The sequence below is a fragment of the Pelodiscus sinensis genome, chromosome Z (genome assembly GCF_052426305.1).
Source record: "Pelodiscus sinensis isolate ZL-2025 chromosome Z, ASM5242630v1, whole genome shotgun sequence".
Lineage (NCBI taxonomy): Eukaryota > Metazoa > Chordata > Testudines > Trionychidae > Pelodiscus > Pelodiscus sinensis.
Window position 1 is genome coordinate 27,116,569 of NC_143085.1, and position 26,718 is coordinate 27,143,286.

Genomic DNA, 26,718 nt, shown 5'->3' on the forward strand with positions numbered 1-26,718 from the left:
CAAGTTAAAATGTTCCAACAGGTTTCTGTGTGTTACCTTTTTGAATATCTGATGAGTGTCCATTAGTCCTTTGTTGTGGAGACTGTCCAGTTTGACCAATATCCATTGCAAGGGGGCACTGTTGGTACTTGATGGCACAGAGCATATTGGTGGATGTGCAGTTATATCAGCCTCTAATGTGGTGGTTTATAAGGTTAGGTCCTGTGATGATGGCACTAGTATAGATGTGTGAACACGGTACAAAAATACACACTTTTTGTTATGAAGTTACAGCTTGACATACTATTTTATTACAGTAATGGAGGAGGTAAATGACAGACATTTTAGCAGGTTTACTTTTCTGTCTAGTCATATGCCCCAAACCCCATGCATGAACATGCAAATCAGTAATGTAAGACATGCTTAGTGCTGCACATAACACAAAGATGAGAACCCCTGCCTTGAAGTACTTCCAATGTAGGATTTTTGAGGGAAGTGAGTAGAGTAAAGAATGGAAGGGTGAAGGAAACTGAGGTAAGAATCGGATTACACCAGAAGAGGAGGGTGAGGGGAGAAGTAGGTCAAAGACAATTGAGTAAAAATTAAAATCAATACTTAAGGTTCTATTTTTATTAAGTTTAACATAAAGCGTTGAACACACTGAACACAATTAATGATGCTCATTATTTTAATGTAGTAAATACTTCACTCAACAGTCAAATAGTGCACAGGATACTAAATGTCATGGATTAGGTAGAGCTACTGCCATTGTATCTTTCTGTGAACAACTGTATTACTGTTTCCATTTTGTAGTGACAACATACATGGGGGAAGAGGGGTCCCTTTAGTAAGTGGAAGGATAAAGAATTGAAAAGATGCTTTAGTTTTTTCCACTTTCATCACATTTAGTAAAAAAGGCTACAAAAACCACTAGTGTTTATTACATTAATAATCTGGAACTGTTCTGTTAATACAGAACTGGATTTTTGCTTATAGATTCCCAATAATGGACTTTGGAGTAATAAGTCAAATTCTAGCCTCAGTTACACTGACAAACCCAGAACAATTCTACTGAAAATTAGACATCCAATGGAAGAGTGACAGCATTTGCTCCCACCCATCTACAAAAACATATCAGCTAAAAAGCTTAAAACAATGTAAAGGTAACATCACAACATGAAGCAGCAATTCCCTCCAAGTGTAATGTTATTCTTCAAGACCACACACAGTCAAGTAAGATACAATGAATTTAGATGTGGCTTTACTGGAACATATTAAAAACTATTCCATACTTTTGTATTTCGTGGCCATGCTGACCTGCCTTTACCCTCCTTCACAACACAAACATCAAGTGTTTAAATAAGCCACAATCTTTATACATGGCTCTAACAGTTTTTAACTAACTAGCTTAAAATCCATTTAAAAATGGAAAGTGAAAGCTTTATGAACACAAGTATTCAATCAACTGGAAACAATTTGCTTCTCATGTTCTAGATACAAGTCTAATCAGAAAAGATCCATGTGTTATATGTATAAAAAACCCAATAGGCAGCTTCTTCTTCCAAGCTTAAAGACAGAATCCAAAATATAGGGCATATTCAACTAGTAAAAAGTAGCTAAATTTTACCCAAGCCATTCATAATGCACTTAACGAAATATTTTTCCTTTAAAAGAACTATTAGTATTTAAATAGTTTCTTCTTTACATACAGTATTCATATATACAATAACAAACACACACAGAATACAGAGATGCAAAAAAGATTCAGAAGTTCTGAAGTTCAGGAATATTTTGGTACAGGTCCAATGTCTCTGGATTTGAGAAGGATCCCTGCTGATCAACTTCCTTCCCTGCAATGATCTGCTTCACAGCCACTTCAACTTTCTTCCCATTTATCGTGTACTGCAAAATTAAACAAAGGCAACAATGAAGCTGTATTCTGATGACTTTATGGATAATCTAATGCAGGGTTTCTCAAATGCAGTCTCTCTCAAACTGCGCTCCGCGGAGCCCCAGGGCTCCGCAAGACATCTCCAGGGGCTCCGCGAGGTTGACAAACTAGAAACATCAATGGGTACAACACATACACTCAGTGGACCGCTGGGGCTCCACATAAATTTTACTCATGTAAAGGGCTCCAGAGCCCAAAAAGTTTGAGAACCTCTGATCTAATGTAAAAGCTGCCACCAAGATAGGAACAGTATCAGTAGCCGGTTACTGAAATCCTCCTTCCACTGCTACACCTGACACCAAACAGTTTCTTAAATAGCTTGAAAAGCAAACTGAATTTGATTATAGGTTTTAGTTTTGTTTTTAGTAGACAATACCATTCATTCAGCTCCCATTTACTTCTATGAAGGGCCAAATCAAAATCCATGAAAGTCTGGATACACATGTCACAGGGTACCCTACATGCTTTATGAAAACTGACTTATGAATATGCATAACTCAAACATGCTTTATACCAGTTGTCTCCAACCTTTTTAAGGTCACTTTTCCAACTTTAGTAAGATCTATTTCAAACCCAATACACTTGCCCCATATCCTTGAGGCCCTGCCCCTGCTCCATCCTTTCTCCGAGGCCTCACCCTGCTCATTCCATATCCCTTTCTCCTCCATCCTCCCTCACTTTCACCAGCCTAAGTTAGGAGGTTCGGGTGCAGGCTCTGGTCTTGGGCCAAGGGGTTTGGAGTGTGGTAAGGGCTCTGAGCTTAGTCCATGGTGCAGGTTTGAGGTCCAGGAGAAGCACTGAGGTGCAAGACAGTGGGTGGAGGGGCAAGTGAAGTGCCAGTGCTTGATAGCTTCCCAGCCAAATCACTCAGGATCACCTGTCAGAGGCTCCAAGGAGTTTGGGTGCAAAAGGTCTCACACCTGGGCACCAGGTTGGGTGCAGGAGGGGATTCAGCACTAGGACATGGGTTCAGGAAACAGGCTCTGGCTGGACATTGTTTAACAGAGAAAGCTTCCAAGTGGTAGAGCAATGGGGTTAAGGCAGGCTTACTCCTGCCCTGTACCACTCCTCAAAGCAGCTGGCATGTATAGCAATGGCTCCATGGCATTATATGCTGCCCCTCATCTACAGGCATGGAGCCTATAGCTTCTCCTGGCCACGGTTCCCCAATAATGATCAATGGAAGCTGCAGGTGTGGTGTCTGCACACAAGGACAGCAAGTGGAGACTTCCTGCTCTGCCTTTCTCAGGGGCTGCAGGGACATGCCAGCCACTTCCAGGAGCAGCAATTACCACAGGGATAAGGACTCCAGTCATGACAGGTTAGGCATTTGAGAACTCACTATTCAAAGAATTAAATTTAAGAATAAGAGAGAAATGAAAATTACAAAATGCACAGACCAATCAAAACCCCAAAATAACCCACCTTGCAAGCAGTGAAAGGAGTAACAACCTGGGTCAGGAGATGAGAGAGAAGGATTGTGTGTGTTTGTGAGAATGACAGACACACAGTGTGTGAGAGTGACAGATTTGCATTGTGAAGCTCCCTCCATTCCCTTCTCTGTGTGGAGTTGGGGTACAGAAGTGGGGAAAGGAGGGACACCCTGACATCAGCACCTCCCTCCCCCTTTTCCTCCCACAACCTGCCCAGCAAGAATGAGGCTCCCAGGGGAGTATCTCCAAGGCAGAGGGCAGGAGTAGCATGACAGTGGGTGGAGGGGCAAGTGAAGTGCCAGCGCTTGATAGCTTCCCAGCCAAATCACTCAGGATCACCTGTCAGAGGCTCCAAGATCAGGATCTATTGGTTGGTGACGATTATTTTAAACAAAATACCTCACATCAATTTTAATGTTACAATCTGCTGAATGTGTATATCCTATTTTTATGCATGTATCATTCTTGTAGGTGAAGTCAGAAATATGAGGTGTAGATCTGTGTATAGTTTAAAATATGCTAATGAGGGCCATTACTGGTACCCTGTACCAACAACATGTGACTGGTTGTGTTTATCCTACAAGCCAACCAGTGGTGGGTCCTAGAAAGACATGTGAAAAAATACTTGGTACTGGAATGCATCTTGAACTTGGTATGCCAAACAAAAGGTTCCCACACTGGGTGTACAGTCTATTTAAGCATGGGAAGCAATCAGCCTTTGTAGCCTCTTGGGCTACACATGTACACTGCAGGCTTCTTGCGCAGTTCTTGCACAAAAAGTTCTTGAGCAACAGTGCATCCCCACAACCATGTGCTTTTGCGCAAGAGTGTCCATGGCAGCGTGGACACTCTCTTGTGCAAGAAAGCTCTGATGGCCGTTTTAGCCATAGGGGTTTCTTGCACAAGAAAGCCATTGCCTATCCACACAAAGAGCTCTTACACAAAAAGGCTTATTCCTCGTAGAAAGAGGAATACATACACCGCAAAAAGCCCTGTGTTCTTACTATTAACTGTACTTTTCCTTGTGCAAGAACATGCTTGTACTGTGGATGCTCCACAAGTTTTTATGCAAAAACGGTCCTTTTTGTACAAAAGGCTGCAGTGTAGACGTAGCCTTTGAGTGGACCAGGCAGTTTCAAAGGCCAGCTGAAGACAAAGAACTTTGAAGAAGCCATAGACCCAGGAGACAATAAAGATAACTCTGACTTATAGCTTTTTACCTGAGAAAAGAACAGCTGTTGAGGATAAGAATTTGCATATAACAAGTTCGTTAGTGGATCAGAAGTAGCTAAGCATTTTTGTTCATTTTAAGTTATCTTTCTTTGATCTAACTGTTTTCACTTGCAACTACTTAAATCCTAGTTTTTATACTTAAAAAAACCTTTTATTATCAAATCCAGTGTAAACAATTGTTAACTGGGGCAAGGATGAGTAACCACTGTGTATCTCTCTGATAAAGTGGGTGGCTCTTATAAGCTCTCTGTATAAAACTTTTACATAGAGTTAACACTGATTTGTTTGGGGTTTAGGGCTGGTTTCCTGGGTGCTGAGCCCTTATAGCTGAGCCCTCCCAAAGCTGATCTGGTTCTGTGTCTGCTGCTCTGCACAGGGTGGCTATCCTAACTCTGAGACTTGGCTGGGAGAGACCAAAGGATCTGGCTAAGCAATACAGAGTGGTGGGGAACTCCAGAGTGCAGGAAGGTTGGCATCAGTGGCATGATTAGCACACTGGGAGGCCAACCCCAAGGGGCTTTCTGTGATTCAACCTTTCACAACGTTTGTGTGCACGTGCGCGCGCACACACACACACACACACACACACACACACGTGTGTGACAGTTTCAATTCTGCAAGATTCAGACAGAACTTTCTGCTTTTGTTGAAACAAGAAATAGAAGGGGGAGGAGGTAGGTTTTCTGTGCTTGGGTTTAAGTCAATGTTATTCAGAAGCACTACAGCTATTGTCTGGTGAATAATTCCCAATCTGTGCTGCAGAACAACGTAATTCATGGCTGGTAAAGGCCAGTAGGGAAGACCTGTCTCTGTTGGCAGGGATGGCCAATGCTCATCTTAGGGAACAAAGTGCATCTCTCCACTAAGGACACCAAAGAACAAGAGCTTCACAAATAACTATCAACTGATCCTGAAAATCAGGCCAATGACCATCTTCTCTAATCGAATTTCATCTTGGTTAAAGGTAAGTCAAGACTACAGCAAACAAACTGAGCAGACAAAACCGCACATCTAGCAAAGCAGCTAATTGCCCAGAGGTAAGCAAATCTCCCTGAGATAGCCCTTCTCAGACTAATTCCTGGGACAACTTTTCATTAGAAGTCTTTCTGAGCAGGCCAAATGGTCTTTAACAATACTTTATAGTTAGAAAGTTATTCATTTATTTGGTCTAATTTTTCCTTGTTTAAATACTACATAACTCTTTTCCCATCTTATCTAACCTAAAAAGCCACTCTTTTTCCTCAGTGATCACTAACCTGATTTTGAGAAGCAATAAGGACCCTAAAAAAAAAAAAAAAAAACAGTTACCTGCTCCCTAACTGGTATTCGAGAGGTGTTGCTTAATGTCCATTCCACAATGTGTGCATGCTTGCCACATGTGTACCAGTGCTGGAAATTTTCCCCCAGCAGTACCTGTAGGGGGGGGTGCCTCCAGAGACCCACCCTAGCCCAACTCTGGTGAGGTATAAGGTGCACTGTGCTCCCTCTACCTTCAGTTCCTTCTCTCCAGAAATGGTGGAATGGACATGAGCAACCATTCCAAAACTGGTGACGACCAGCAGTAGGAGGTAGGCGTCAAGAACAAGAAGGCTGCAGGATCACCTTACCCAACTAAATGTCATCTCTAGTGATGGAGACACGAGGGAGCAGTGAACATGTTGCACAAATGACCAGATAGCCACCCTACAGATTGTCCTGAACAGGAACACCACTGATGAGCCCTCTACCTTCATCAAGTGAGCCCACACAATTTTCAGCAGGGGAATGCCAGTTCATGTATCTGTGCTTGCTATGACCTAAGTGATCTGGTTAGAAATCTGCAGGGTAGAGACAAGATGGCCCCTTATGATTTCAGCCATGGGCAGATTTCCAGAATGGTCTAGTTCTGTTCAGGTAGAAAGTCAGAGCCCAATGCACATCCAATGAGTGAAGATGCCTCTCCTCATGAGAGGAGTGACGTTTGGGACGGAGAAATGGAAGGAAAATGTTCTGGATGTGGGTGGAGCTGGACCTTGTCCTTGTGAAAGACTGTATATAGCAGCTCCGAGATCAGGGCTTGAAGCTCTGAAATGCATCTGGCTGATATTATCACCACAAGGAAGGCTATCTTCCAGCACACGTGTGACCAGAAGCACATGGCCAGCAGTTCAAATGGGGGGCCTGAGAGTCCAGATAACACACAGTTCAAATTCCTTGGTGGAATCAGGGGTCTGACCTGAGAAGAAAAGACATGCCAGCCCCTTGAGGAACCTGCTCGTCATGTCATGGGAGAAAATCGTGAGCTCTTGCACTGGGGAATGGAATAATGAAATGGCTACCAGATGCACTTTAAGCAAAGAAAATGCCAAACAATGTTCCCTTCAAGGCCCATAACTGCATGACTGCGCACAAAAATTCTGAGCCCGCCCACCTAGACATGGAAGGCGAGTGGCATGGCTATTCTCATGGCTGAAGAGACAAGGCCTTGGCCACAACCATGGCAAGAGGCAGCTGCTCTGGCTGCTGCTGGAGCCGAAGCCATGCTTGGAGGTGGCTGCTGCCACCTGGGATTGGGGCCATAGGGCTGGCATGTGGCTACTGCCACAAGGAGTTGGAGCCCTTGGATAGTAGGGGGAGATGGAGGAGGAGACAGGTACTAGCTTTGTAACAGGGCGCGCGCGCGCGCGCACACACACACACACACACACACACACACACACACACACACACACACACACACACAGAGTAACTGGTGGGTGCCACAGAGGCACACATCTGAACAAGCAAACGACATGCTAGGTGCCAGACGAGGCCTCATAGGTCAAGAATGGGCCTAAGCCCCACTTTTGCCTTGGGAATCAGGAAGTACCCGGAGTAGAAACTCATATACTTGAATTCTGTTTGGGCCACCTCCACCATTGCTGAGCAAAAGAGCTGCCGCGCCTCTTGTTCAAGGGTTCCTGAAGCGAAATGGGAGGGAGGGATGAGTAGAAGGGGTAGAGAGCAGTTGATGAGTGTAACCCCTTGGCAATGACAGTGGAAGACCCAGTAGTCCAAGATGACAGACGTCCATGCCAGATAGAAACAGACAAGACAGTTGGAGAAGGTGAGAGCCTGGATCTGGTGAACAGCCTGGTCCATCAAAATGAATGCTTACTGGCCAGTTTGGTCTTGGATGAGACTGGGTGCTGGAGAGATTGAGTGTGCTGGGAGAAGTTTCTTTTACAGCTTAAACTATCTTTGCAAAGACTTCTGGTGGGATTGGCTTCCTAGGATCAAGGTTTTCTGAGAATCATAGAACCAAAAAGCTGGAAGAGACCTCGGGAGGTCACAGAGTCCAGCACCTTACCCAAAGCAGGACCAATCCCAACTAAGTCAACCCAGTCAGGGCTTTATCAAGCCAAGACTTAAAAACCTCTAGGAATGTAGATTCCACCACCTCCCTAGGAAACCCATTCCAGTACTTCACCACTCTCCTAGTGAAATAGTTTTTCCTAATATCCAGACAGCACTTCTCCCACCACAACTTGAGACCATTGCTCCTTGTTCTGCCATCTGTCACTACTGAGAACAGCCTCTCTCCATCCTCTTTGGAACCTCCCTTCAGGAAGTTGAAGGCTGCTATCAAATCCCCCCTCACTCTTTGCTTCTGCAGACTAAACAGACCTAACTCCCTCAGCCTCTCCTCATAGGTCATGTGCTCCAGCCCCCTAATCATTTTGGTTGCCCTCCGCTGGACCCTCTCCAATGCATCCACATTGTAGTAGGGGGCCCAGAACTGGACACAATACTCCAGATGTGGCTTCAGAGCCGAATAAAGGGGAATAATCACATCTCTGGATCTGCTGACAATGCTCCTCCTAATGCAACCTAATATGCCATTAGCCTTCTTGGCTACATGGGCACACTGGTGACTCTCATCCAGCTTCTCATCCACTTCTCATCCCAGGTCCTTTTCTGTAGAACTATTACTTAGCTGGTTGGTCCCCAGCCTGTAACAATGCTTGGGATTCTTCCGTCCCAAGTGCAGGACTCTGCACTTGTCCTTGTTGAACCTCATTAGATTTCTTGTGGCCCAGTCCTCCAATTTGTCTAAGTCATTCTGGACCCTATCTCTGCCCTCAAGAGTATCTACCTCTCCCCCTAGCTTAGTGTCATCTGCAAATTTGCTGAGGGTGCAATCCATCCCCTCATCCAGGTCATTAATAAAGATAGTGAACAAATCCTGCCTTATAACCAATTCTTGGGGCACTCCACTAGGAAACCAACTGCCAACCTAACATCGAGCCATTAATCACTACCCATTGGGCCTGATAGTCTAGCCAGTTTTCTATCCATCTTACAGTTTAATTTATCCAATCCATACTTCCTTAACTTGCTGGCAAGAATATTGTGGGAGACCATATCAAAAGCATTGCTAAAGTCAAGGTATATCACATCCACTGACTTTCCCATGTCCACAGAGCCAGTTACCTCATCATAGAAGCAAATCAGATTGGTCAGGCACGACTTGCCCTTTGTGAAGCCATGTTGACTATTCCTGATCACTTTCCTCTCTTCCAAATGCCTCAAAACCGATTCCTTAAGGATCCCTTCCATGATTTTTCCAGGAACCAAGGTAAGACTGACTGGCCTATAGTTCCCTGGGTTGTCCTTCTTCCCTTTTTTGAAGATGGGCACTACATTTGCCTTTTTCCAATCATCCGGGATCTCTCCCGATCTCCACTTTTCAAAGATAATGGCCAAAGGCTCCTCAATGACATTTGCCAACTCCCTCAGTACCCTTGGATGCATTAAGTCCGGACCCATGGATTTGAGTACGTTTAGCTTTTCTAAATAGTTCCTAACTTGTTCTTTACCCACCAAGAGCTGTCCATCTTCATCCCATCTTGTGTCACTTAGCACATTAGTCCAGGAGCCAACCTCGTCCGTGAATACAGAGGCAAAGAAAGCATTGAGTACGTCAGCTTTCCCTACATCATCTGTCATTAGGTTATCTCCTTCATCCAGTAGGGGCCCCATACCGTCTGATCACCTTCTTGTTAACATGCCTGTAGAAACCTCTCGTTATCCTTCACATCCTTTGCCAGTCGCAATTCCAGTTGCGCTTTCACCTTCCTGATAACCCCTCGGCATTCTGGAGTATTGAACTTGGTGCAGAAGGGGAACAGCATGTAGAAGCCTTCAGGCTGTGGAGCTTAATATCCATCTGCTCCCCAAACAGGGCCTTGCTATCAAAGGGTAGATCCTGCAGCAAGTGGAGTCTCAAATGATAGACCTCTATGCTCTGCACTTTGATATCATGGAGGCTGTGGTTTGGGCAACCATTTCAGAGGCTGCTTGGAAGGCTGTGCCCTCCTCCAGGACTGCCATAAAGTCCTTCCTCTCCAGCTCCAGGAAGGAGGATTCAAACTTGGACATGCTTTGGACACAAGTTAAAAATCATACTGCACCAGTACCAGATGGTTTGCAACTCTCAGCTGAAAACTAGAGGACAAATAAACCTCTCCCAAATAAATCCAGTCTCCTGGAGTCTTTATTCTTGGATGAGGCAGCAGCCTCCCCTTGTCGCTCTTTGGAATTCACTGTCTCCACTACCAATGAGTTGGGGGCTGGTAGGGGTAAAGATATTCCTGACTTTTCGATGGGACAAACTATGTGTGTTCTGCCTGCTTAGGCGATAGGGATTAGGGAGAATGGAGTTTGCCACGGGGCTTGAGATATGTGGGCCACTCAGTCATGGGGGGTCAGCGACACAGCCAAGAGTATATTAAACAGGGTATCAGAAAGTTCCTTCAGTTCCCTTGCCCCCAAGTCCAGATTGGAGGATACCATTTTCAGCAGTTCCTGGTGTGCTTTGGAGTCTTCCTGGGATATGGAAGGGCAGATGGAGGGGGCTCCCATGATCTCTTCATCAGATGAGGAGGAGGAAGATGTCTTTGCTTCCAGTGCCAACTTGATACTATGAATGTGAAAATTTGATTAATCATATACAGGAAGTCCCCGAGTTACGCGGATCCGACTTATATCGGATCCGCAGTTACGAACAGGGCCGTTCCTCTCCCTGGTCTCCAGCAGACCAGGGAGAGGAAGCAAAGCGGCGGAACACGTGGGCAGCGGACAGGGCTGTCCGCTGCCCACGCGCTCCGAGGCTTGGCTCTGCTTTGCCCCCCCCGTCCCCCTGGTCTGCAGACCGGGGGGGGGGAGGGGCAAAGCAGAGCCAAGCCGCGGAGCGCCCGGCCAGCTGACAGCCCAGACACGTCTGGGCTGTCAGCTGATCGCGAGCTCCGCGGCTTGGCTCTGCTTGGCTCCGCTTTGCCCCCCCTCCCCCTGTTCCCCTGGTCTGCAGACCAGGGGGACGGGGGAGGGGGCAAAGCGGAGCGCGCGGTCAGCTGACAGCTGTCAGCTGGCCGCGTCCTCCGCGGCTTGGCTCTGCTTTGTCCATCCCCCCCCCATCCCCCTGGTCTGCAGACCAGGGGAATGGGGGGGGCAAAGCAGAGCCAACCCGCGGAGCACGCGGGCAGCGGTGTAGCCAGACAGGAACCCCCTTGTAACATCCATTTTTGCTTGCCTGGAGCATACAGGGCACACAGAGCAGAAGGCCCAGGCTGTGTGACCATGAATGGCTATAAACAGAGATATGCCAATTGCTGACCAAGAGGCTGCCAAGGAGTGCCCTTGACTTAACCCATATTGATACGAACACACATCCATCCGCGGGGGGAGGAATCTCTCGCCCAGTAAAAAAAATGTCTAGTGCTCACAATTTAGTTATCTCTCTTGCAAGTGTAAATTAACTTGAAACTTGCTTGTAAGAACTGGCGCCACAAAACGGACCAGTAGAATTCGGCATCTTAGATAAGAAAGAGAATACGGGCCCCCAGGGGTATAAAAATAGGTCCAACAGCGCATTCTCTTTGAGTGTCAATCTACCATCTATCTGCTGGTCGGGTTTGGTGTTTGATCTCCCGAGGTTCCAAGGGGACGCCCACCTCGTATTCGTCTTTCCTAGGAATTGAGAGACCGGCCCTGGCCTGACACGCTGGAGTCGAGAGGCACAGAAAGGGGTAAAAATTGTACCTGGATGTGGTCCTTTGTTTAAGTATATATATACATAGACTTAGAGCTCTTTAAAGATTAAGCTGTCACTTGGTACCATTATTTTTATTTTCTATCTTTATTTTCTTTGTAACCATTTTTAAAATCTGTATTTGTTAGCATTTAAGAAATAGAGCAATAGCCATTGTAACCATATGCTTTTATAAGTCTTTTAATAAACCTGTAACTGTTTAAGCTTTAACCTGACTCCTTCAGTTGCTGTAACAGAATCAAGCACAATTTAAAAGAACTTCAGCCGGTCATAAAGGGACAGACATAGGGAGAGCTTGGGCGTTTGGATCTGTGTCACTCCTAGGTGACAAGATCCGTTGGGGCACCTTTCCAGCCTTTCCCAGGCTGCCCGCTGTGAAGGAACCCCTGTGTTCTAGCAGTTAAAATCTAAGGTGTAATAAGCTCTTTCTATATAACGGGGCGTCTGTTGGCCTGCTGGCCACCCTCTGCGACGGGACCCCGGTCCTAGCAGTAAAGACACGGACGTTAAACCTTTTCTCGGAAGCATACACACACACACACTGCCCTGACCGTCGGCTGACAAGCGGACAGCCCAGACGCGTCTGGGCTGTCCGCTGCCAGCGTGTTCCGCCGCTTTGCTCCCCGTCCCCCTGGTCTGCAGACCAGGGGGACGGGGAACAAAGCAGAGCAAAGCCACGGAGCCCGAGGGCAGCAGGACAGCCACTGCGCGTCTGGGCTGTCCCGCTGCCCCCATGCTCCATGGCTTTGCTCCGGACACCTGTGGTACAGCAGCTGGGGCGCTGCCAGTTGGTCCCGTAGCGCCGCTCTGGGCGCTACTGGACCAACCGGGCAGCACCCCAGCTGTTCTGTCCCAGGCGTCCTGATTCAGCCACTGCTGGTCAGTTTCAGCAGCGGCTGAATCAAGACGCCTGGGGCAGAGCAGCTGGGGTGCTGCTGGGTTGGTCCAGTAGCGCCGAGGAGCGGCGGCGCTACTGGACCAACCCAGCAGCACCCCAGCTGCTCTGCCCCAGGCGTCCCCAAGTCAGCCGCTGCTGAAACTGACCAGTGGCTGACTACAGGAAGCCCCTGCCCCGGGCTTCCTGGAATCAGCCGCTGATCAGTTTCAGCAGCAGCTGACTTGGGGATGCCTGGGGTTCTTAAGTTGAATCTGTATGTAAGTCAGAACTGGCGTCCAGATTCAGCCGCTGTTGAAACTGATCAGTTTCAGCAGTGGCTGAATCTGGATGCCAGTTCCGACTTACATACAGATTCAACTTAAGAACAAACCTACAGTCCCTATCTTGTACGTAACCCGGGGACTGCCTGTAATCAACTAGTCAATGGAATTTCCATCAACTATTTGATTAGTTGATAAGGGTGCTTCTGCTTTGAAATGTAGCAAGAGCTTGCCCAGCTGCTGCTACATTTCAAAGGTGCAAACGCTAAGTAGCGTTCTGCCTTTGAAATGTACAAGAGCCCCAGAAGGATTTCTTGTGCATTTCAAAAACTGAAATACTGCGTGGAGCCCAGTGGGGACTCTTGTACATTTCAAATGTGGCACACCGCTGCTGCACCCCTGCCCCCTCCACAAAGCTGAAGCTGAGGAGAACCGGCTTTAAGCCAGCTGCCCCCAAGCACACCCTTCTTCCCCACCCTTTGCTGCCTCTATCAGAGGCAGCAAGGGCGGGGGAGGGACTAGTCAACTAGTTTGTCAACTATCCAATAAGCTCTTTCTTATCAGATAATTGATTAGTCACTTACATCCCTGCTTGGCACCAGTGCTCATGGTGAACCCATCATTTAGGGCACCACACAGGGTTGTGGAGAGGGAGCTGCATGCCTGAGACCCCAGCAATCGATTGGATCATGTGACATGGGCAGGCCAGACTCCAAGAGGGCTATTGGTATTACAGGGCTAACCAGGGACCATGTTGCTGGGTACAGTGGCAGTGCTGCCAAGGGACCCACTCGAGGTGGTTGCTCCTGCCTCCAGCATGGAGAGTGTCTGAATGTGACTCAAAGTTTCACTGTTTGGCAAAGGAGAAATAGAATGAGCTGGGGTATTCTGCCTGAATGAGGCCCCATGAGACTCATGGAGACCAACAGCCATTCAACATAGGTGTGTGCTCTGATGTCTTGTCTCCTTTTTTACAGAACTCGGGGAACGTCCCTTTGCCATCTCCCTGGCTTCTTGACTAATGGTTGGAAGGGGGAGTGGTGCCGACTAGTCAACAGCACCAACTGAGCATCACACATTGATTGTTCAGTGCCCTGCAGACTCCAAGCGGTGTGCCAGTGCTGAAGTTAGAGCTGACTCCATAAAAGGGTCGGTCTAAGTTGAATGTTCCACTCCTTAGTCCTGTGCTTAATGGACAGATTTTCCACCTGTCACTGATAAGAGCTTCACTGAGACAGCGCAGGCAGCTTCTAGGCAGGTCACTGATGGGCATGGAATAGTAGCATGATTTGCAAGGTTTAAACCTCAAAGAACGGGGCACGTCCATGTCGGGGCAAAGTCCCGAAGGAAACAAACTAAACTACACTACGCAGAAAATTAGCAATGGGGAGAAGCAAAAGCCAAGGCCAGAGCAGAGCTGTTCTGATGCACATTCACTGGCAGCAAGAAGGAACAGATGGTGTGGGGGGGAGGGGAATGCAGTGCCCCTTATATTTCAGAGTGGCACCTGGAGATGGGAAAGTTACCAGAGGCATTTCCCTATGGGTACTGCTAGGAGAAAAACTTCTGGCAACAGCACACATGGTGAGCATGCACACCCATTGTGACATGGACATGAGCAAGATTCTAAAAACAACTCCCAGTGAAGCCAGTGGTAGCTGCTGAAAGTTCACTTCTCTGGGGGGAGGAACTAGTCATACCGCATTACAAAAAAGTTGGCAGCGAGGATTTAATTAAGCATATCCTTTGGTGTTTTGCCAAGTCAGGGCCACAGTGTTCATTCAGGCAAGATATTGACAAACCTTTTCCAGTTCTAATTGCCTAAATATTAACCCTGAACAGATCATCCACACAAAACAGCCATCAGGCAGAATGGTATAGGCAGGGCAACTGGTGAGGAAGGACACTGGGGGACAGGGAGGACATTGGCTATGTGACTCCCCTCCACACCAGCCTGGGGATAGGCTGGGACAATGCTCCCTCCCACTCCAGGCCTGTCCCCACTTCATCTCTTCCCCCAAGAAATATAGCCCAGAGAACTAGTACAGGCCTGTTGCCAGCAGCAAGGATTGGGCACTCCCGCCTCCCCGCCCCTCCCCCCCACCAGCCCAACACCCCCACACACCAGTTGGCACGGGAAGTGGAATAGTGCAATGCAGCCTTAGCTTGCTCTACTTTCCCAGCTCCCAGCCATGTCACTCTGCTTCCCGCCAGTGAGTGTGGATGAGGCAGTCCCACTTCTGCTTCCAGTGACACAGCTGGAATCCGGGGAGTGAAGCCGTGTTGCTCTGCTTTCCCCAGCCTTGTCACTGCCAGCAAGTGAGGGAGGGACTGCTGCTGCAGGTCCCAATGCACCCTCCCCCCACTAGTGCCCCAGGCTGCTGAAAGGCTCTGGTAGTTTATACCTCCCATCCATAGTGTCTGCGGGGGGGGGGGGGGGGGGGGGGGGGGAGGGGGGCAGGGAGGAGTGAGGAGGTAGAGTCATGCATGCCCTCAGACTCACCTCACACATTGCCCCTGATATGGGATTTCTACACAGTTTTGTATTAGTATTTCCAAGTGGAACAGGGATTCCAATCAGATCAAATGCAAAATTTTACAATAAATTTATGCTTTTGCACTCAGCCCTTTATCACCATAGATTACCTGCGCATGGGCAAAAGCATTATTTAAACTTTTAATTATAAGCATGAAATAATTTCCAGAGTTTTTAGCATGTCTATTTTTTTATAGTTTCTAAAATATAGGCCTGATCCTGATTTCACCTTTACACCACAAAAGACAGAATTATTTTGCACTGGTCCAAACTGGGAATGACATCAAGCTCCTAAAATTATAGTTTGGATGGGGACAGATGGGGGGGGGGGGAGTTTAATGAAAATTTGTATCTAGAAACAGCAGTATATAGAAAGACTTTGTTTCCTCAAGTAAAACCTTCAAAGAAAGCAAGGAGTCAGCTGTGATCACATTACTGCTGGTACACTTTACCTGAAATACAATTAAAATTCATTCAATTGTAAATTCAATCACAGTGTGAACTCATTAATGATCTAAGCAGGCATTCCTAAGGGGCTGACTGTCAAGCACCTCATTGCCATCAACTTCATTCTCTACATTCAAGTGATTTGTATAACTCACAAATTCAACATTTTATGTAGAAGCTGAAATTGCATCTATAAAAGCCTATATCACCACCTCAGGAGGTAAAGTCATGAAAGTTTTTCCACTCTCCTCCTCCCCCCCCATGCAAACAAGTCAAATGGAGCCCAATTCTACTTATTTATAGCAGTGCAAACCAGGCAGAATGCCACTGAAGCCATGAGTCACCAGAATCAGGCCCTTGTCTGAAGTACAAACCCAATGGAAGCAGCAGGTGCTCAGCACCTCTGAAAGGCAAGCCACTCAGTTAAGAACCTGTATTTGGATTTAGTAGGCATTATGGTTTGCAAAGCCCACACTACTTTAGAGGAAATGCTTGAACACTTAAGCCTATATGCAAATGGCCTGCCAGGAACTACCTTCCCACCTTGCCAACAAGCAAGCTGCTCAGGCAGGGCTTTTAAAATGGAGAGGCTCCGTCGCAGAGTTGGGAGAAGGACAGGAGCACCAAGCTGTCTCTGTGAGCCAAAGTGTAAGCTCACTTACAACAAGGTGAGTCAGTAACTCCCCTGAAGACAGATAAGGTACTGCACTACACAGTGAAGTAGAATCAGCCCCTGCATTTTCACCAGGTTTGAAAATGGAAGATCTCTCGCCAACAAACATATAAAAGCACTCACCACTCTGAAAGCAGCTAGGTTTTCCTTGTGAAGGAATAACTTGTTCTACCTTGCAGAGAGAACCTATGATTTAGCAATGACAGAGTCAGTCATTTATTGCTAATCATTTATTATCAGTGTACTCTTCTCAGGGGACTCCTGCTCTAGTCTTCTATGTCGGTACTGACTTACTGAAAGATCTTCCTACTGGCTTATATTTTTCTGAATTCAGATAAAAGTTAAACCAGGGAAAGTATTGGCTGATGTCCAGCTTTGCTTCATCAGAAGAAAATGTTTCCTCACACTTGAGAACAGTGGCAAGATGGCTGTATCTCTAAATAGCATGCAAATACACCCATTAAAGTACCAGTCAGTCACACCTGTGCTCTCAAAATAGAATACTAATCAGGTTAGAGGTCATCAATAGGGACACCAGGAACTCTGTCTTTCTCCCTGGCCCTGTTAGATACACTACATTAAGATCAGATTTATAATAGCTGAAGAGGGACGACTCATTTCCACTGGGCCCATGACAGGCAGAGAAAGATTGTGTCTGACACTAAAATGATAGAGTGTGACTGTAATTAGATATTTGTTAGGCACATGCAGAGAAAAGGCCCTTATGTAGTTATTGCTACTGTTTAAAATATGTATGGACCTAACACTGAAATTGCTTCTACATCAGTTAGCATTTAATATATTTGCTTAAAGCTCTCAGCTTTCAAAAACTATACTAGCTAAAGTGGGAAAAGCCCTGAAAAGTTAGCAAAAGCTTTTTGGCACACCTAAAAAGCTAAAATTAGCTTTATAATGCTTATTGAGAAAGCACCCCAAGTGTTTTGTAAGAAAATAGAACCCAACCTTAAGCTCAGCAGGGCACATGTGTATTTATAAGCCAAGGATGGATAGAGATTGTTTTTAAACTATCTTAGCTGAGGAAGAAAAAAAAAAAAAAAGCAAAAAAAAGTAGTTACTAAGCAACATAGACAAACTATTTATAAAACTTGAAAATGCTTTTTAAGATGCTAAAAATTTCCAGGAGCGTGGGTTTGAAGAGTGATGACAACTGCTCCTTAATTACTCCTCAAGGTAACAAAGAGAAAAAAAAGTTAGGCAGTGTTTTCATGACATACCGGAATGCCTTTGGTTTCCAGAATGATGCTCGGAACATGTCTGGCAGAAAGTGCTATACGTATCGCATCCCTAATCCTTTTCACCAGATGTTGAGTGAACACCTGGTCCGACGCCATCTTCAGGAAGAGGATCACCCTTTCCTCCCCCTCTTTGTTGTACTGAGGGACACAGAGACTGTCAGAAACCTCTTCAAAGGCTTCCACTGAAAGAGAAATAGAGTGCTTCTTTAGGGCATGCACTGGTCTTTTCCATCAGATGTATTTTTTAATTTTACAGTAAGAAACATCTCCCATCATATGTTCCTTCACCGAGGAAGCAAACAAGCAGATATTGACTGGCATTCTTAAAGAGAATGCCTAAGGGAATCAGGAACCAAAAAACAACACTGTTGGTGGGAGTGGCGTAGCTAGTAAGACTTACAAAATTGTTTAAGGAAATCAGATAAGTAACTGACACTGAAAGTCAGTGCACTTGATGTCTAATTCCCTTAAGTTTTTTTTTATTTAATCCCAGTCATTGATTGATTTCAAGTGAATATAAAAATGTATAGGCCCAATAAATACTGACTTTGCTATAGTTTTGCTATAGTTGATAGGCTACATGTTTGCTGATTTCTCTGTGTTGAGAAAAAAGATTTATCAGTCTATCTTCTATTACTACAGAGTGAGCATTTCACAGGTGTTAATGTATTTAGCCTCAAGAGCAAGTCAAGTAGGACAGTGCTATTATCTCCGTTTTACAGATAGGGAATGGAGGTCCAGAGAGTGTAAATGGCTGTCTCAAGGTCACATGGGAAGCCTGTGCTAGAGCAGGGGAACAGAATCTAAGCTTTCAAGCCCTAGCCCTAACCAGCCTTCCTCTCTCTTTACATGACTGCTTTTCAACTAGTCACGAGGCATGATGTCTGAAGCACATGTCTCTGTAAGCATCAGGCAGGTCCACTGTTGACGTGGTGGGCTGAGATGTGAGAGCAAAGGGGACAACCACCCTAACACCCGGGCCCAAGGCTTCTAGCCACTGCTGCTGCTACTATAGCAGCAGCCACCAGAGCCCCAGACTCTAACTCTCTGCCGGAGGGCTCTGTGTAGGGCAGAAGGGCTGACTGGGAGAAGATGGCTCCTATTCTCGGCCCTTCCAAGAGCACAGAGCTGCCCCCCACATATTGCCGAGGGGCCCAGCAATTCTGGCACCTCCCCATCTGGATAATCCAGTACAGAGTGTATTGCCTTGATTTAAAAAATAGCGATGGGGCATTATCAAATACAAGTGGATCACTAACTGCTCCAATGTTCATCTACAACCCCAACTGAAACAAACTGTATTTACTATAGTAATAGAAATGTAGCCGTGTTAGTCTGGTGTAGCTGAAGCAAAATACAGGACTATGTAGCACTTTAAAGACTAACAAGATGGTTTATTAGGTGATGAGCTTTCGTGGGCCAGACCCACTTCCTCAGATCAAGTAGTGGTAGAAAATAGTCACAACCATATATACCAAAGGATACAATTTAAAAAAATGAACACATGTGAAAAGGACAAATCAAATTTCAGAACAGAAGGGGGGAGGTGAATGTACTGATAGTTATATAGTAAAGTCCTTGAACCCAGGGAGCCAGAATAATTTCCACCAATTTAACTTGGATCAAAATCTGGCTTGTATGTTCCAGAACTGACAAAAGGGAGAGGATATTCCAGAGTTTAAGTAAGGATATGTCTATATTACAGCACTATTTCAAATTATCTTAATTTGAAATAAGCTAATTTGAATTAATGCATCTACACACAAAATCTATTTTAAAATAACGTTTTGCTATTTCAAAATAGCGCTTCCACACTGAGTGGACCCTGAACCGAAGTTAAGGCTGGCTGGAACCAGTGCCGGCAGGGCATCAGGTTAGGACTTAGTGTGTGGGGCTGCTGCCTGAGGCTAACTGAGCTCTGTGCTTAAAGGGACCCTACCCCCACCCCAGACAAACAGTTCTCAGGGTTCCCCACTTGCTTGTCTACCTCGATGAGGGACAGCAAAGCAGTCCTGTCTTGGAGTGCCCTGAGTGCCCACACTCAGGACACCACAGCACTCGGCTACATAGAGCCAAAGCTGCGCCTGGGCATGCCGGTGCTTCTCGTGGGGTCATTGCCAACAGCCCGGCTGCATTTGCTGCAGGCTGCCATCTGGGAGGCCCATCGGGGGGCTGTCAGGATCCAGGAGGCCCTGCAGGAGAACGTCCACCCCGAGGAGCCCTGAGAGCCACCCTGGTCCTCCCCACCAGGGGCTTGTGCCCCATTCTTCCCTCATGTCCTTCCACTTATCCCTCCCTAGCCCCCTTCCTAATGTCAAATAAAAGACACATATGTTCAAAAATAGAAACTGGGTTTATTGAACAAAACTGGGGGAGGGATGAACCTCTGGGGAGACTGGGAAAAGGAGATGGGAGAGGGAAGAGAGGGTGGGAAAAGGGAGGGGGGAGCTGGAAGGGGGAAGCAAGGGGAAAAAGGGGTAAGCAAGGGGAAAAAGGGGAAGCAAGGGGAAAAAGCAGGGCCCAGGGTTGGGGGTCTTGCCGGACCAACTTGATTTTCATGCAAACCTGCTCCTGGGTTCGCATGTAGCCTTTGGTGGCCAGGCTGGCAGCTATCCTGCCACAGATGGCTGCATTCCTCCGTCTAGTGCGGAGATCATGGATGTTGGGGGCATCCCCCCCAAACCTGAATGAGGTCCGTGATCTCCACCCTGGACCAGGAAGGAGCACAACTTCTCCAGTCCGTCAGGCTCCTGGGAGCTGGCAAACTGCTCCTGGGGAGTGGTGGAGGGCTGGCTGCCAGTGGCTTGCTGGCTCATGTTTTGGGACCACTGGGTCAGGAGCCCCGGTGGTCACTGCTGGCTCTGGGCTGGCAGGCTTGGAGATGGCACAGGCACTGTGGCCAGGGTCTACCCCTTTAATGTCTCTGAGGCTAGGGGAGAGGAGAGTAAGTTTTCCTGATTGTGCCCAGAGAGGCCACCAGGCCTCCCTGGAAAGGGCTGGAGGCCCCCTATTTTGAATTAAGTGTCAACACAGCACTTAATTCGAAATAGCTATTTCAAATTTGGCGTTACTCCTCGTAGAATGAGGTTTACCAAATTCGAATTAAGCACCCTGCTATTTCGAAATAGAGGTTTGCATGTATAGACGCTATTAAAGTTACATACCGTAAGGGAGTAACTAAGCGAAATGTAACCTAAGGCAATAGCCATAAATCTTCGGAAATCTGCCACACCGGCCACAAAGGGAAGCAGACCATTCAGATTTCACACTGTACAAGAACAGTGGTCTTCTGCAACAGTGAATCAAAGTATTGTTCTGTTGCAGAGGAATGTGACACCATTGCAGGTCTCCGCCCTCTCTCGTTACAGTTAACTTTCTGCTGATTTCATAGGGTCATATACTGCCTTTGTGCACAGATTCACTTATGGCAGAAAAGAATTTTTTTTTTTTAAAAGCCCCAAGAATTTATTCCAGCTACTGACAATGACTTGATAAAAACAACCAAGCACTGTCTTAATTTGTATGGAGAAAACAAACCTCAGAAATATGGGATTCTCTTCTAAAGTAACATAAAAGAGTTCACAATTCTTATAAGCTTTAATACAAACATGTAACATCTTAATAAAAATGCAGCCCATTTCAGATGGCAACCTCCCTTAGTGTAGTAAATTCTTTTGAAAGGTAAGTAATTTCATGGCCAGCAAAGCAGTATTTCACTGTTAATGATAATATGCTCTTGTTTAGAACCTATCCAATGAAATATAACATGTTGAAAGAATTAATAAAACTCTGTTCTTTAAATGCTCACATTTCAGATTTGATGCTACACGTCACAATTGCAAAAAAGTAGATGAAAGTTTTTCCTACCTATGTTATAGATTTCAGAACTTCCAAATCTCACTCCATTTGGATTTAGCGTACCATCACTGAAAGGTAAACACAAACAGAGGAGTATTAAAATGCAATTAGAGTCTGATAAAGTGAAAACATTATGCAATTTACAAAGTTTCTCAATATCTGATGTGCTGAAATATGCAGGAAGTTGTATCAGAAATGGGATAAGATTTGTATAAAAGAAGCTCTGCCCTCATTAAAAGTAATGTTTGCACAGAACTTAAACCGGGGTCTCAACTCCCATACCATAGACCATCCCCAAACAGAATGACGGCACAATCCAGCCTTGCCCCTTCTCATCGTTGCCCTGCTTTCTCTCCCACATGGCACCCCGTGTCCCAAGGATGCAGCTTAGGGGATAACTAGGAAGTGGGGGCCTGATGGGGTGCAACAGCAGCAGTTACTCCCCTGCATTCTCTGCACTCAGCTTTCCCTGCTGTGCCACGCCCCTCTCCACCGGTGATCCCCATCACCATATCCCCAGGGGACAGGCTGCCAAGGGGGAGAATAGATACGTAATGGTGTGAAGATGCAGGGCTTAGGGCAGGCCTGGGAAAATTTGGCCTGCGGGCCTAATACAGCCTACAAAGCCACCAGATCCAGCCTGTGGAAGCAGCGGGGAGCCCCAGGCAGACTCAGCTGCTTGCCCCTCAACCTCACGCACTGTGCAGAAACACTGATGCAGGGCTCAGTTTGTTTTAAAACTGGAGGAGATGGGGGAAGTTTTAGGAGCCACTCAGCTCCTAGCACATTCCCACTGGGAGCTGCTTGTTGGAGTAACCGAAGAAGAATCACGCCCCCTCTCCTCAGTTCAGTTATTCATGAAGCACATGGCCAGGCAAGCAGGCAGACTGGGAAACACTAAGTTCTGCAGGCAGGTTAGTTTGGCAAATGACAAGTAAGTCTCTTGGCCACAACCTGCTTCTGACATCCCAGCCTTTTCCTGCCCCAACTCTCTGCTCCCCCCTGCTCCCCACACACACTCAACATACTCAAACCCTCTGTTCCCAGTCTTGCACCCTTACCTCCTCCCAGATCTGGCACCCCAATCTCCTGCCCCACATCAATCCCCTCCTACACTAGGTCACATCCCAAACCCCTGCACTCCAGTCCCCTGCCCAAGGTCACAACCGCCTGCTTTTTCCCAACTCCCTCCCAGACTCCAGTCTCCTTCATGCACCTCAGTCCCTTGCCCCAAGCTTCCTTCTGCACTCAACCTTCATCCCAGACTCCGCAATCCCTCCATTAACATCCTGGAAGTGTGCAGCCCTTGGCCACTTTCCAAAATCTTGGAGTCCCACTCCCCCCCCCCAAAAAAAAATTATTGCCCACCCCTGGCTTAAAGCCTGGTAATGGACAACTCCCCTTCCCCCAGTTTGCTGGGAGTCCCAGGCCAGATTGCTCAGTCGCTCCAGCTGTAGATGGCCCGCAGGCCGGGAGTATGAGGCCCCTGACCTAAACAAACCACATTCTTCTCCTCATTTGTTTCCTCGGTGCCCCAAAAGACAATACTGATTTTTTCTCATTTAGAGCTACGAACATAAGAATAGCCATACTGAGTCAAACCAAAGGTACATCCAGTCCAGTACCCTGTCTGCTGACAGTGGCCAATGCCAAGTGTCCCAGAGGGAGAGAACTGAACAGGTACTGCTCAAGGGATCTCCTGCCATCCATCTCCACCTCTGACAAACAGAGGCTAGGGACACCATTCCTTACCCATACTGGCTAATAGCCATTAATGGACTTAACCTCCATGAATGTATCAAGTTCTCTTTTAAACCGTGTTATAGTCATAGCCTTCACAAACTCCTCAGGCAAGGAGTTCCACAGGTTGACTGTGCGCTGTGTGAAGGACTTCCTTTTATTGTTTTAAACCTGCTGCCCATTAGTTTCATTTGGTGGCCCCTAGTTCTTGTATTATGGGAACAAGCAAATAACTTTTCCTTATTCACTTTCTCCACTCCACTTATGATTTTATAGACCTCTATCATATCCCCCCTTAGTCACCTCTTTTCCAACCTGAAAAGTCCTAGTCTCTTTAATCTCTCCTCATATGGGACCCGTTCCAAACCCCTTCTATGAACTTTTTCTAATGCCAGTATATCTTTTTCGAGATGAGGAGACCACATCTGTATGCAGTATTCAAGATGTGGGTGTACCATGGACTTATACAAGGGCAATAAGATATTCTCCATCTTATTCTCTATCCCTTTTTTGACAATTCCTAACATCCTATTTGCTTTTTTGACCGCCACTGCACACTGTGTGGATGTCTTCAGAGAACTATCCATGACGACTCCAAGATCTCTTTCCTGATTAGGAAAAAAAACAGGCCTTCACAAAGTAGCCACCAATATCCAGCCACAAAGTAAGAGTCAGGTGCCTTGTAGCACTCCTTCGCACTGCGATGGTATCTTTCCTTGGAGTGGGTTAGCTCCATTTCCCCAGCATCTCTCACTCTGAGGATAAAGGACTCCATGAGCTGGTCCTAAAAGTTGAACCAGGCCTGTTGCCCTGCTTTTCATGCCCAGTCCTGTACCACTAACTCACCATTAAAACTGACAGCAGATTTGTAAATACTGCCATAGAAGATAACAATGCTCCAGAGCCTGAAGTTCTATTAACTCTTCAAAATGAGCACAGCAACTCAGAATAAAACACTCCCTCACACTTCCGATCCCTAGCTTTCACAGTGGTTTAACCAAAAAAAAAAAAAAAAAGGAGGGAGGGGAAGTGCCATTCTCACACTACCAAAAGGAACCTGTGGCAAAAAGAAATTGAAGTTAGGGACGTAAATACCAATTAAAAAGTTAAACAATAAAATTTTAATCATTTAAGCAATTAGCCAGGGACAATTCGAGTCCTATGGTGGGGGCTGCTCCAGACAGGGGCCCCATTGCCCGGTCTGCTCTGGCCAGGCAATCCTCTAGTTAGCCAGTCACTGGATAAGCATTCCAGTAAGACTAATGCTTACTGGGTAACCATTTAACCTTTTACATTCCTAGTTAAGGGAGACATTGCCAGTCCTTTCACTGTCAGAAAAAAACAACAAATGGTCTGGTAGCACTTTATAGACTAACAAAACATGTAGATGGTATCATGAGCTTTCGTCGGCACAACCCACTTCAGAGAGTCCAACTAGAGACATTGTAAGGCCTAATTTTCAGAGGCATGAGGCTCACTGGAGTTTTACTCAGCACTGTTGAAAATCAGGCCCATGGCACCTCAAGCTGGACACCTGACCACAAAAACCCCCCACAATACTTTTACAATTACAAGCCAGTGACTTCCTCAAAATTATGTAACAATTCTGATCCGAATACAGCCCAGTTTTGACTATCTAGTGTCCAAATCTCTAGCCTGCATCCTGTGAAATCCCAGTTTCTCAGCAGCATGCCCTCTCAAAGCTCAAGAGATTAGAGGCTTGCAATCCTGCACAAATACCTTACATTAGCTTGTGAACTGCCATATAACTTTTCAGTTGCTCACAAGAACAATCATACTGGATCAGTGCCAGTTGTTCCAGAGGGAATGAACAGAACAAGTAATCAACACGTGATCCCCTATCACTCATTCCCAGGTCCTGACACAGGCTAGGGATACCATCCCTGCCCATCCTGCCAAAAGCCATTGATGGACCTAACCTTATCCAGTTATTTTTTTAATGCTGTTATATTCTTTGCCTTTACAACTTCCTCTGACAAGGAGTTCCACAGATTGACTATGCCTTCTGTAAAGAAATACTTCCTTTTGTTTTTTTTAAACCTGCTGCCTATTATAACATTGCTATTATGGATGTAGCAATGTTCATGGTTACACTTTCACATCCCTACTGACTATTATTGTAAACAATTAAATTTACATTGCTGAAAGTAACAGGATCCTAGTAGATTTCCTCATCAGATCAGGAAACTGAGCCAGAGTGGGAAGTCATCTGAAATAGTCACATGTTCTCCTGCAGCCAAACAGAACCAGCCAACTTTTTGCATATTCCCGCAGAACAGCTTTACCAAAATATACTTTACCTGCGGCCAAGCATGACTATTCCTCCAGTCTCAGGATTTATTTTGCAGTAGTCACCATGAGCCCAAACACCTGTCAGAAGGTGAAAAAGTGTTAACGAGCTCATTTGGGGCCCCCTAGACTCTAGTATGCAAGGGGAATGTGGGACATGTCTTTCTGCTTCTCAGCTGGGGGCCACATCAGTGAGGATTTGGTTTTGGTGGGATGGTTTGTTTATTCAGGAGGTGTTTGTGCTTTCCACTTGTGCCGCTCCCCTGACTAATTTTTCTGTAAGTTGGCAGCCCCTTGACCTATAAAGGTTCCCCACCCCTGGTGTAAGGCAAAGGACAGATGAGTAGTCCTGCTGACAGAAAACAGAGGTTATTCACCTTGTGCAGTATCTGATGTTCTTCGAGATGGGGGTCCCTGGGGATGCTCCACTGTTGGTGCCTTGGTGCTCCTGTGCTTATAATTGGAACTTTTTAGCAGAAGTATCCCTTGGGTATCAACGCACATGCTGCAAAAAGTGTGCCAACAGGCATGAGTGCCATCAACTGTCCCTCAGTTCGTTCTCTACCGTGGAGAGATGTTACAACCCTAAAGCAGAGGGGAGGATGGAAGGTCATGGAACGCCCACAGGGGGACACATTTTGAAGAACACCAGTTACTGCATAAAGGGAGTAACCTCTCCTTCTTCAAGGAGTGTCCCTGTTGCCGTTCCACTGTCGGTGACTATGAAGCTGTGCCCTGAGCATCTGGAAGGAGGGGATTCAGACCTGACCTGTCAATGGCAGACAGGACTGCCCTCCCAAACCTAACAATTTGTTCAGTGTAAGTATCTATTGCATAATGTTTTGTAAAGGCCATGTTGCAGCTTTAAAAATATCTGTAATGGGCACATTATGGATGAAAGCTGTGGAAGTGGTTATTGCCCTGGTGGTGCATCTGCAACTGAATCATTAATGACACCGTATTCATATCAGAGCAAGTTTTAATACAATTTATTATCCATTTTGAGAGCTCCATTTCAAAATTGCCTGGCCTTTTGGAGCAATCCAGAAGAGCATCTCAATTGCTCTATCTAGGT

The 26,718-nt window shown here is 46.2% G+C and overlaps 1 protein-coding gene across 2 annotated transcripts in view; it reads right to left on the minus strand.

Moving 5' to 3' along the window:
• Positions 1–267: 267 nt before the first annotated feature.
• The window catches only part of AACS (acetoacetyl-CoA synthetase), a 90,998-nt gene continuing 64,547 nt past the window's right edge, over positions 268–26,718 (minus strand). The window contains exons 15-18 of one of the 2 annotated variants that reach the window (XM_075898472.2): positions 25,655–25,724; positions 21,603–21,661; positions 17,715–17,917; positions 268–1,881 (exon numbers count right to left, since the gene is read on the minus strand). In XM_075898472.2, the coding sequence (XP_075754587.1) occupies positions 1,744–1,881; positions 17,715–17,917; positions 21,603–21,661; positions 25,655–25,724 (470 nt within the window). In that variant the 3' untranslated portion in view covers positions 268–1,743. Of the gene's footprint in view, positions 1,882–16,632; positions 16,666–17,714; positions 17,918–21,602; positions 21,662–25,654; positions 25,725–26,718 lie in introns of those variants that run through there. The other variant, XM_075898473.2, reaches the window with a different exon arrangement.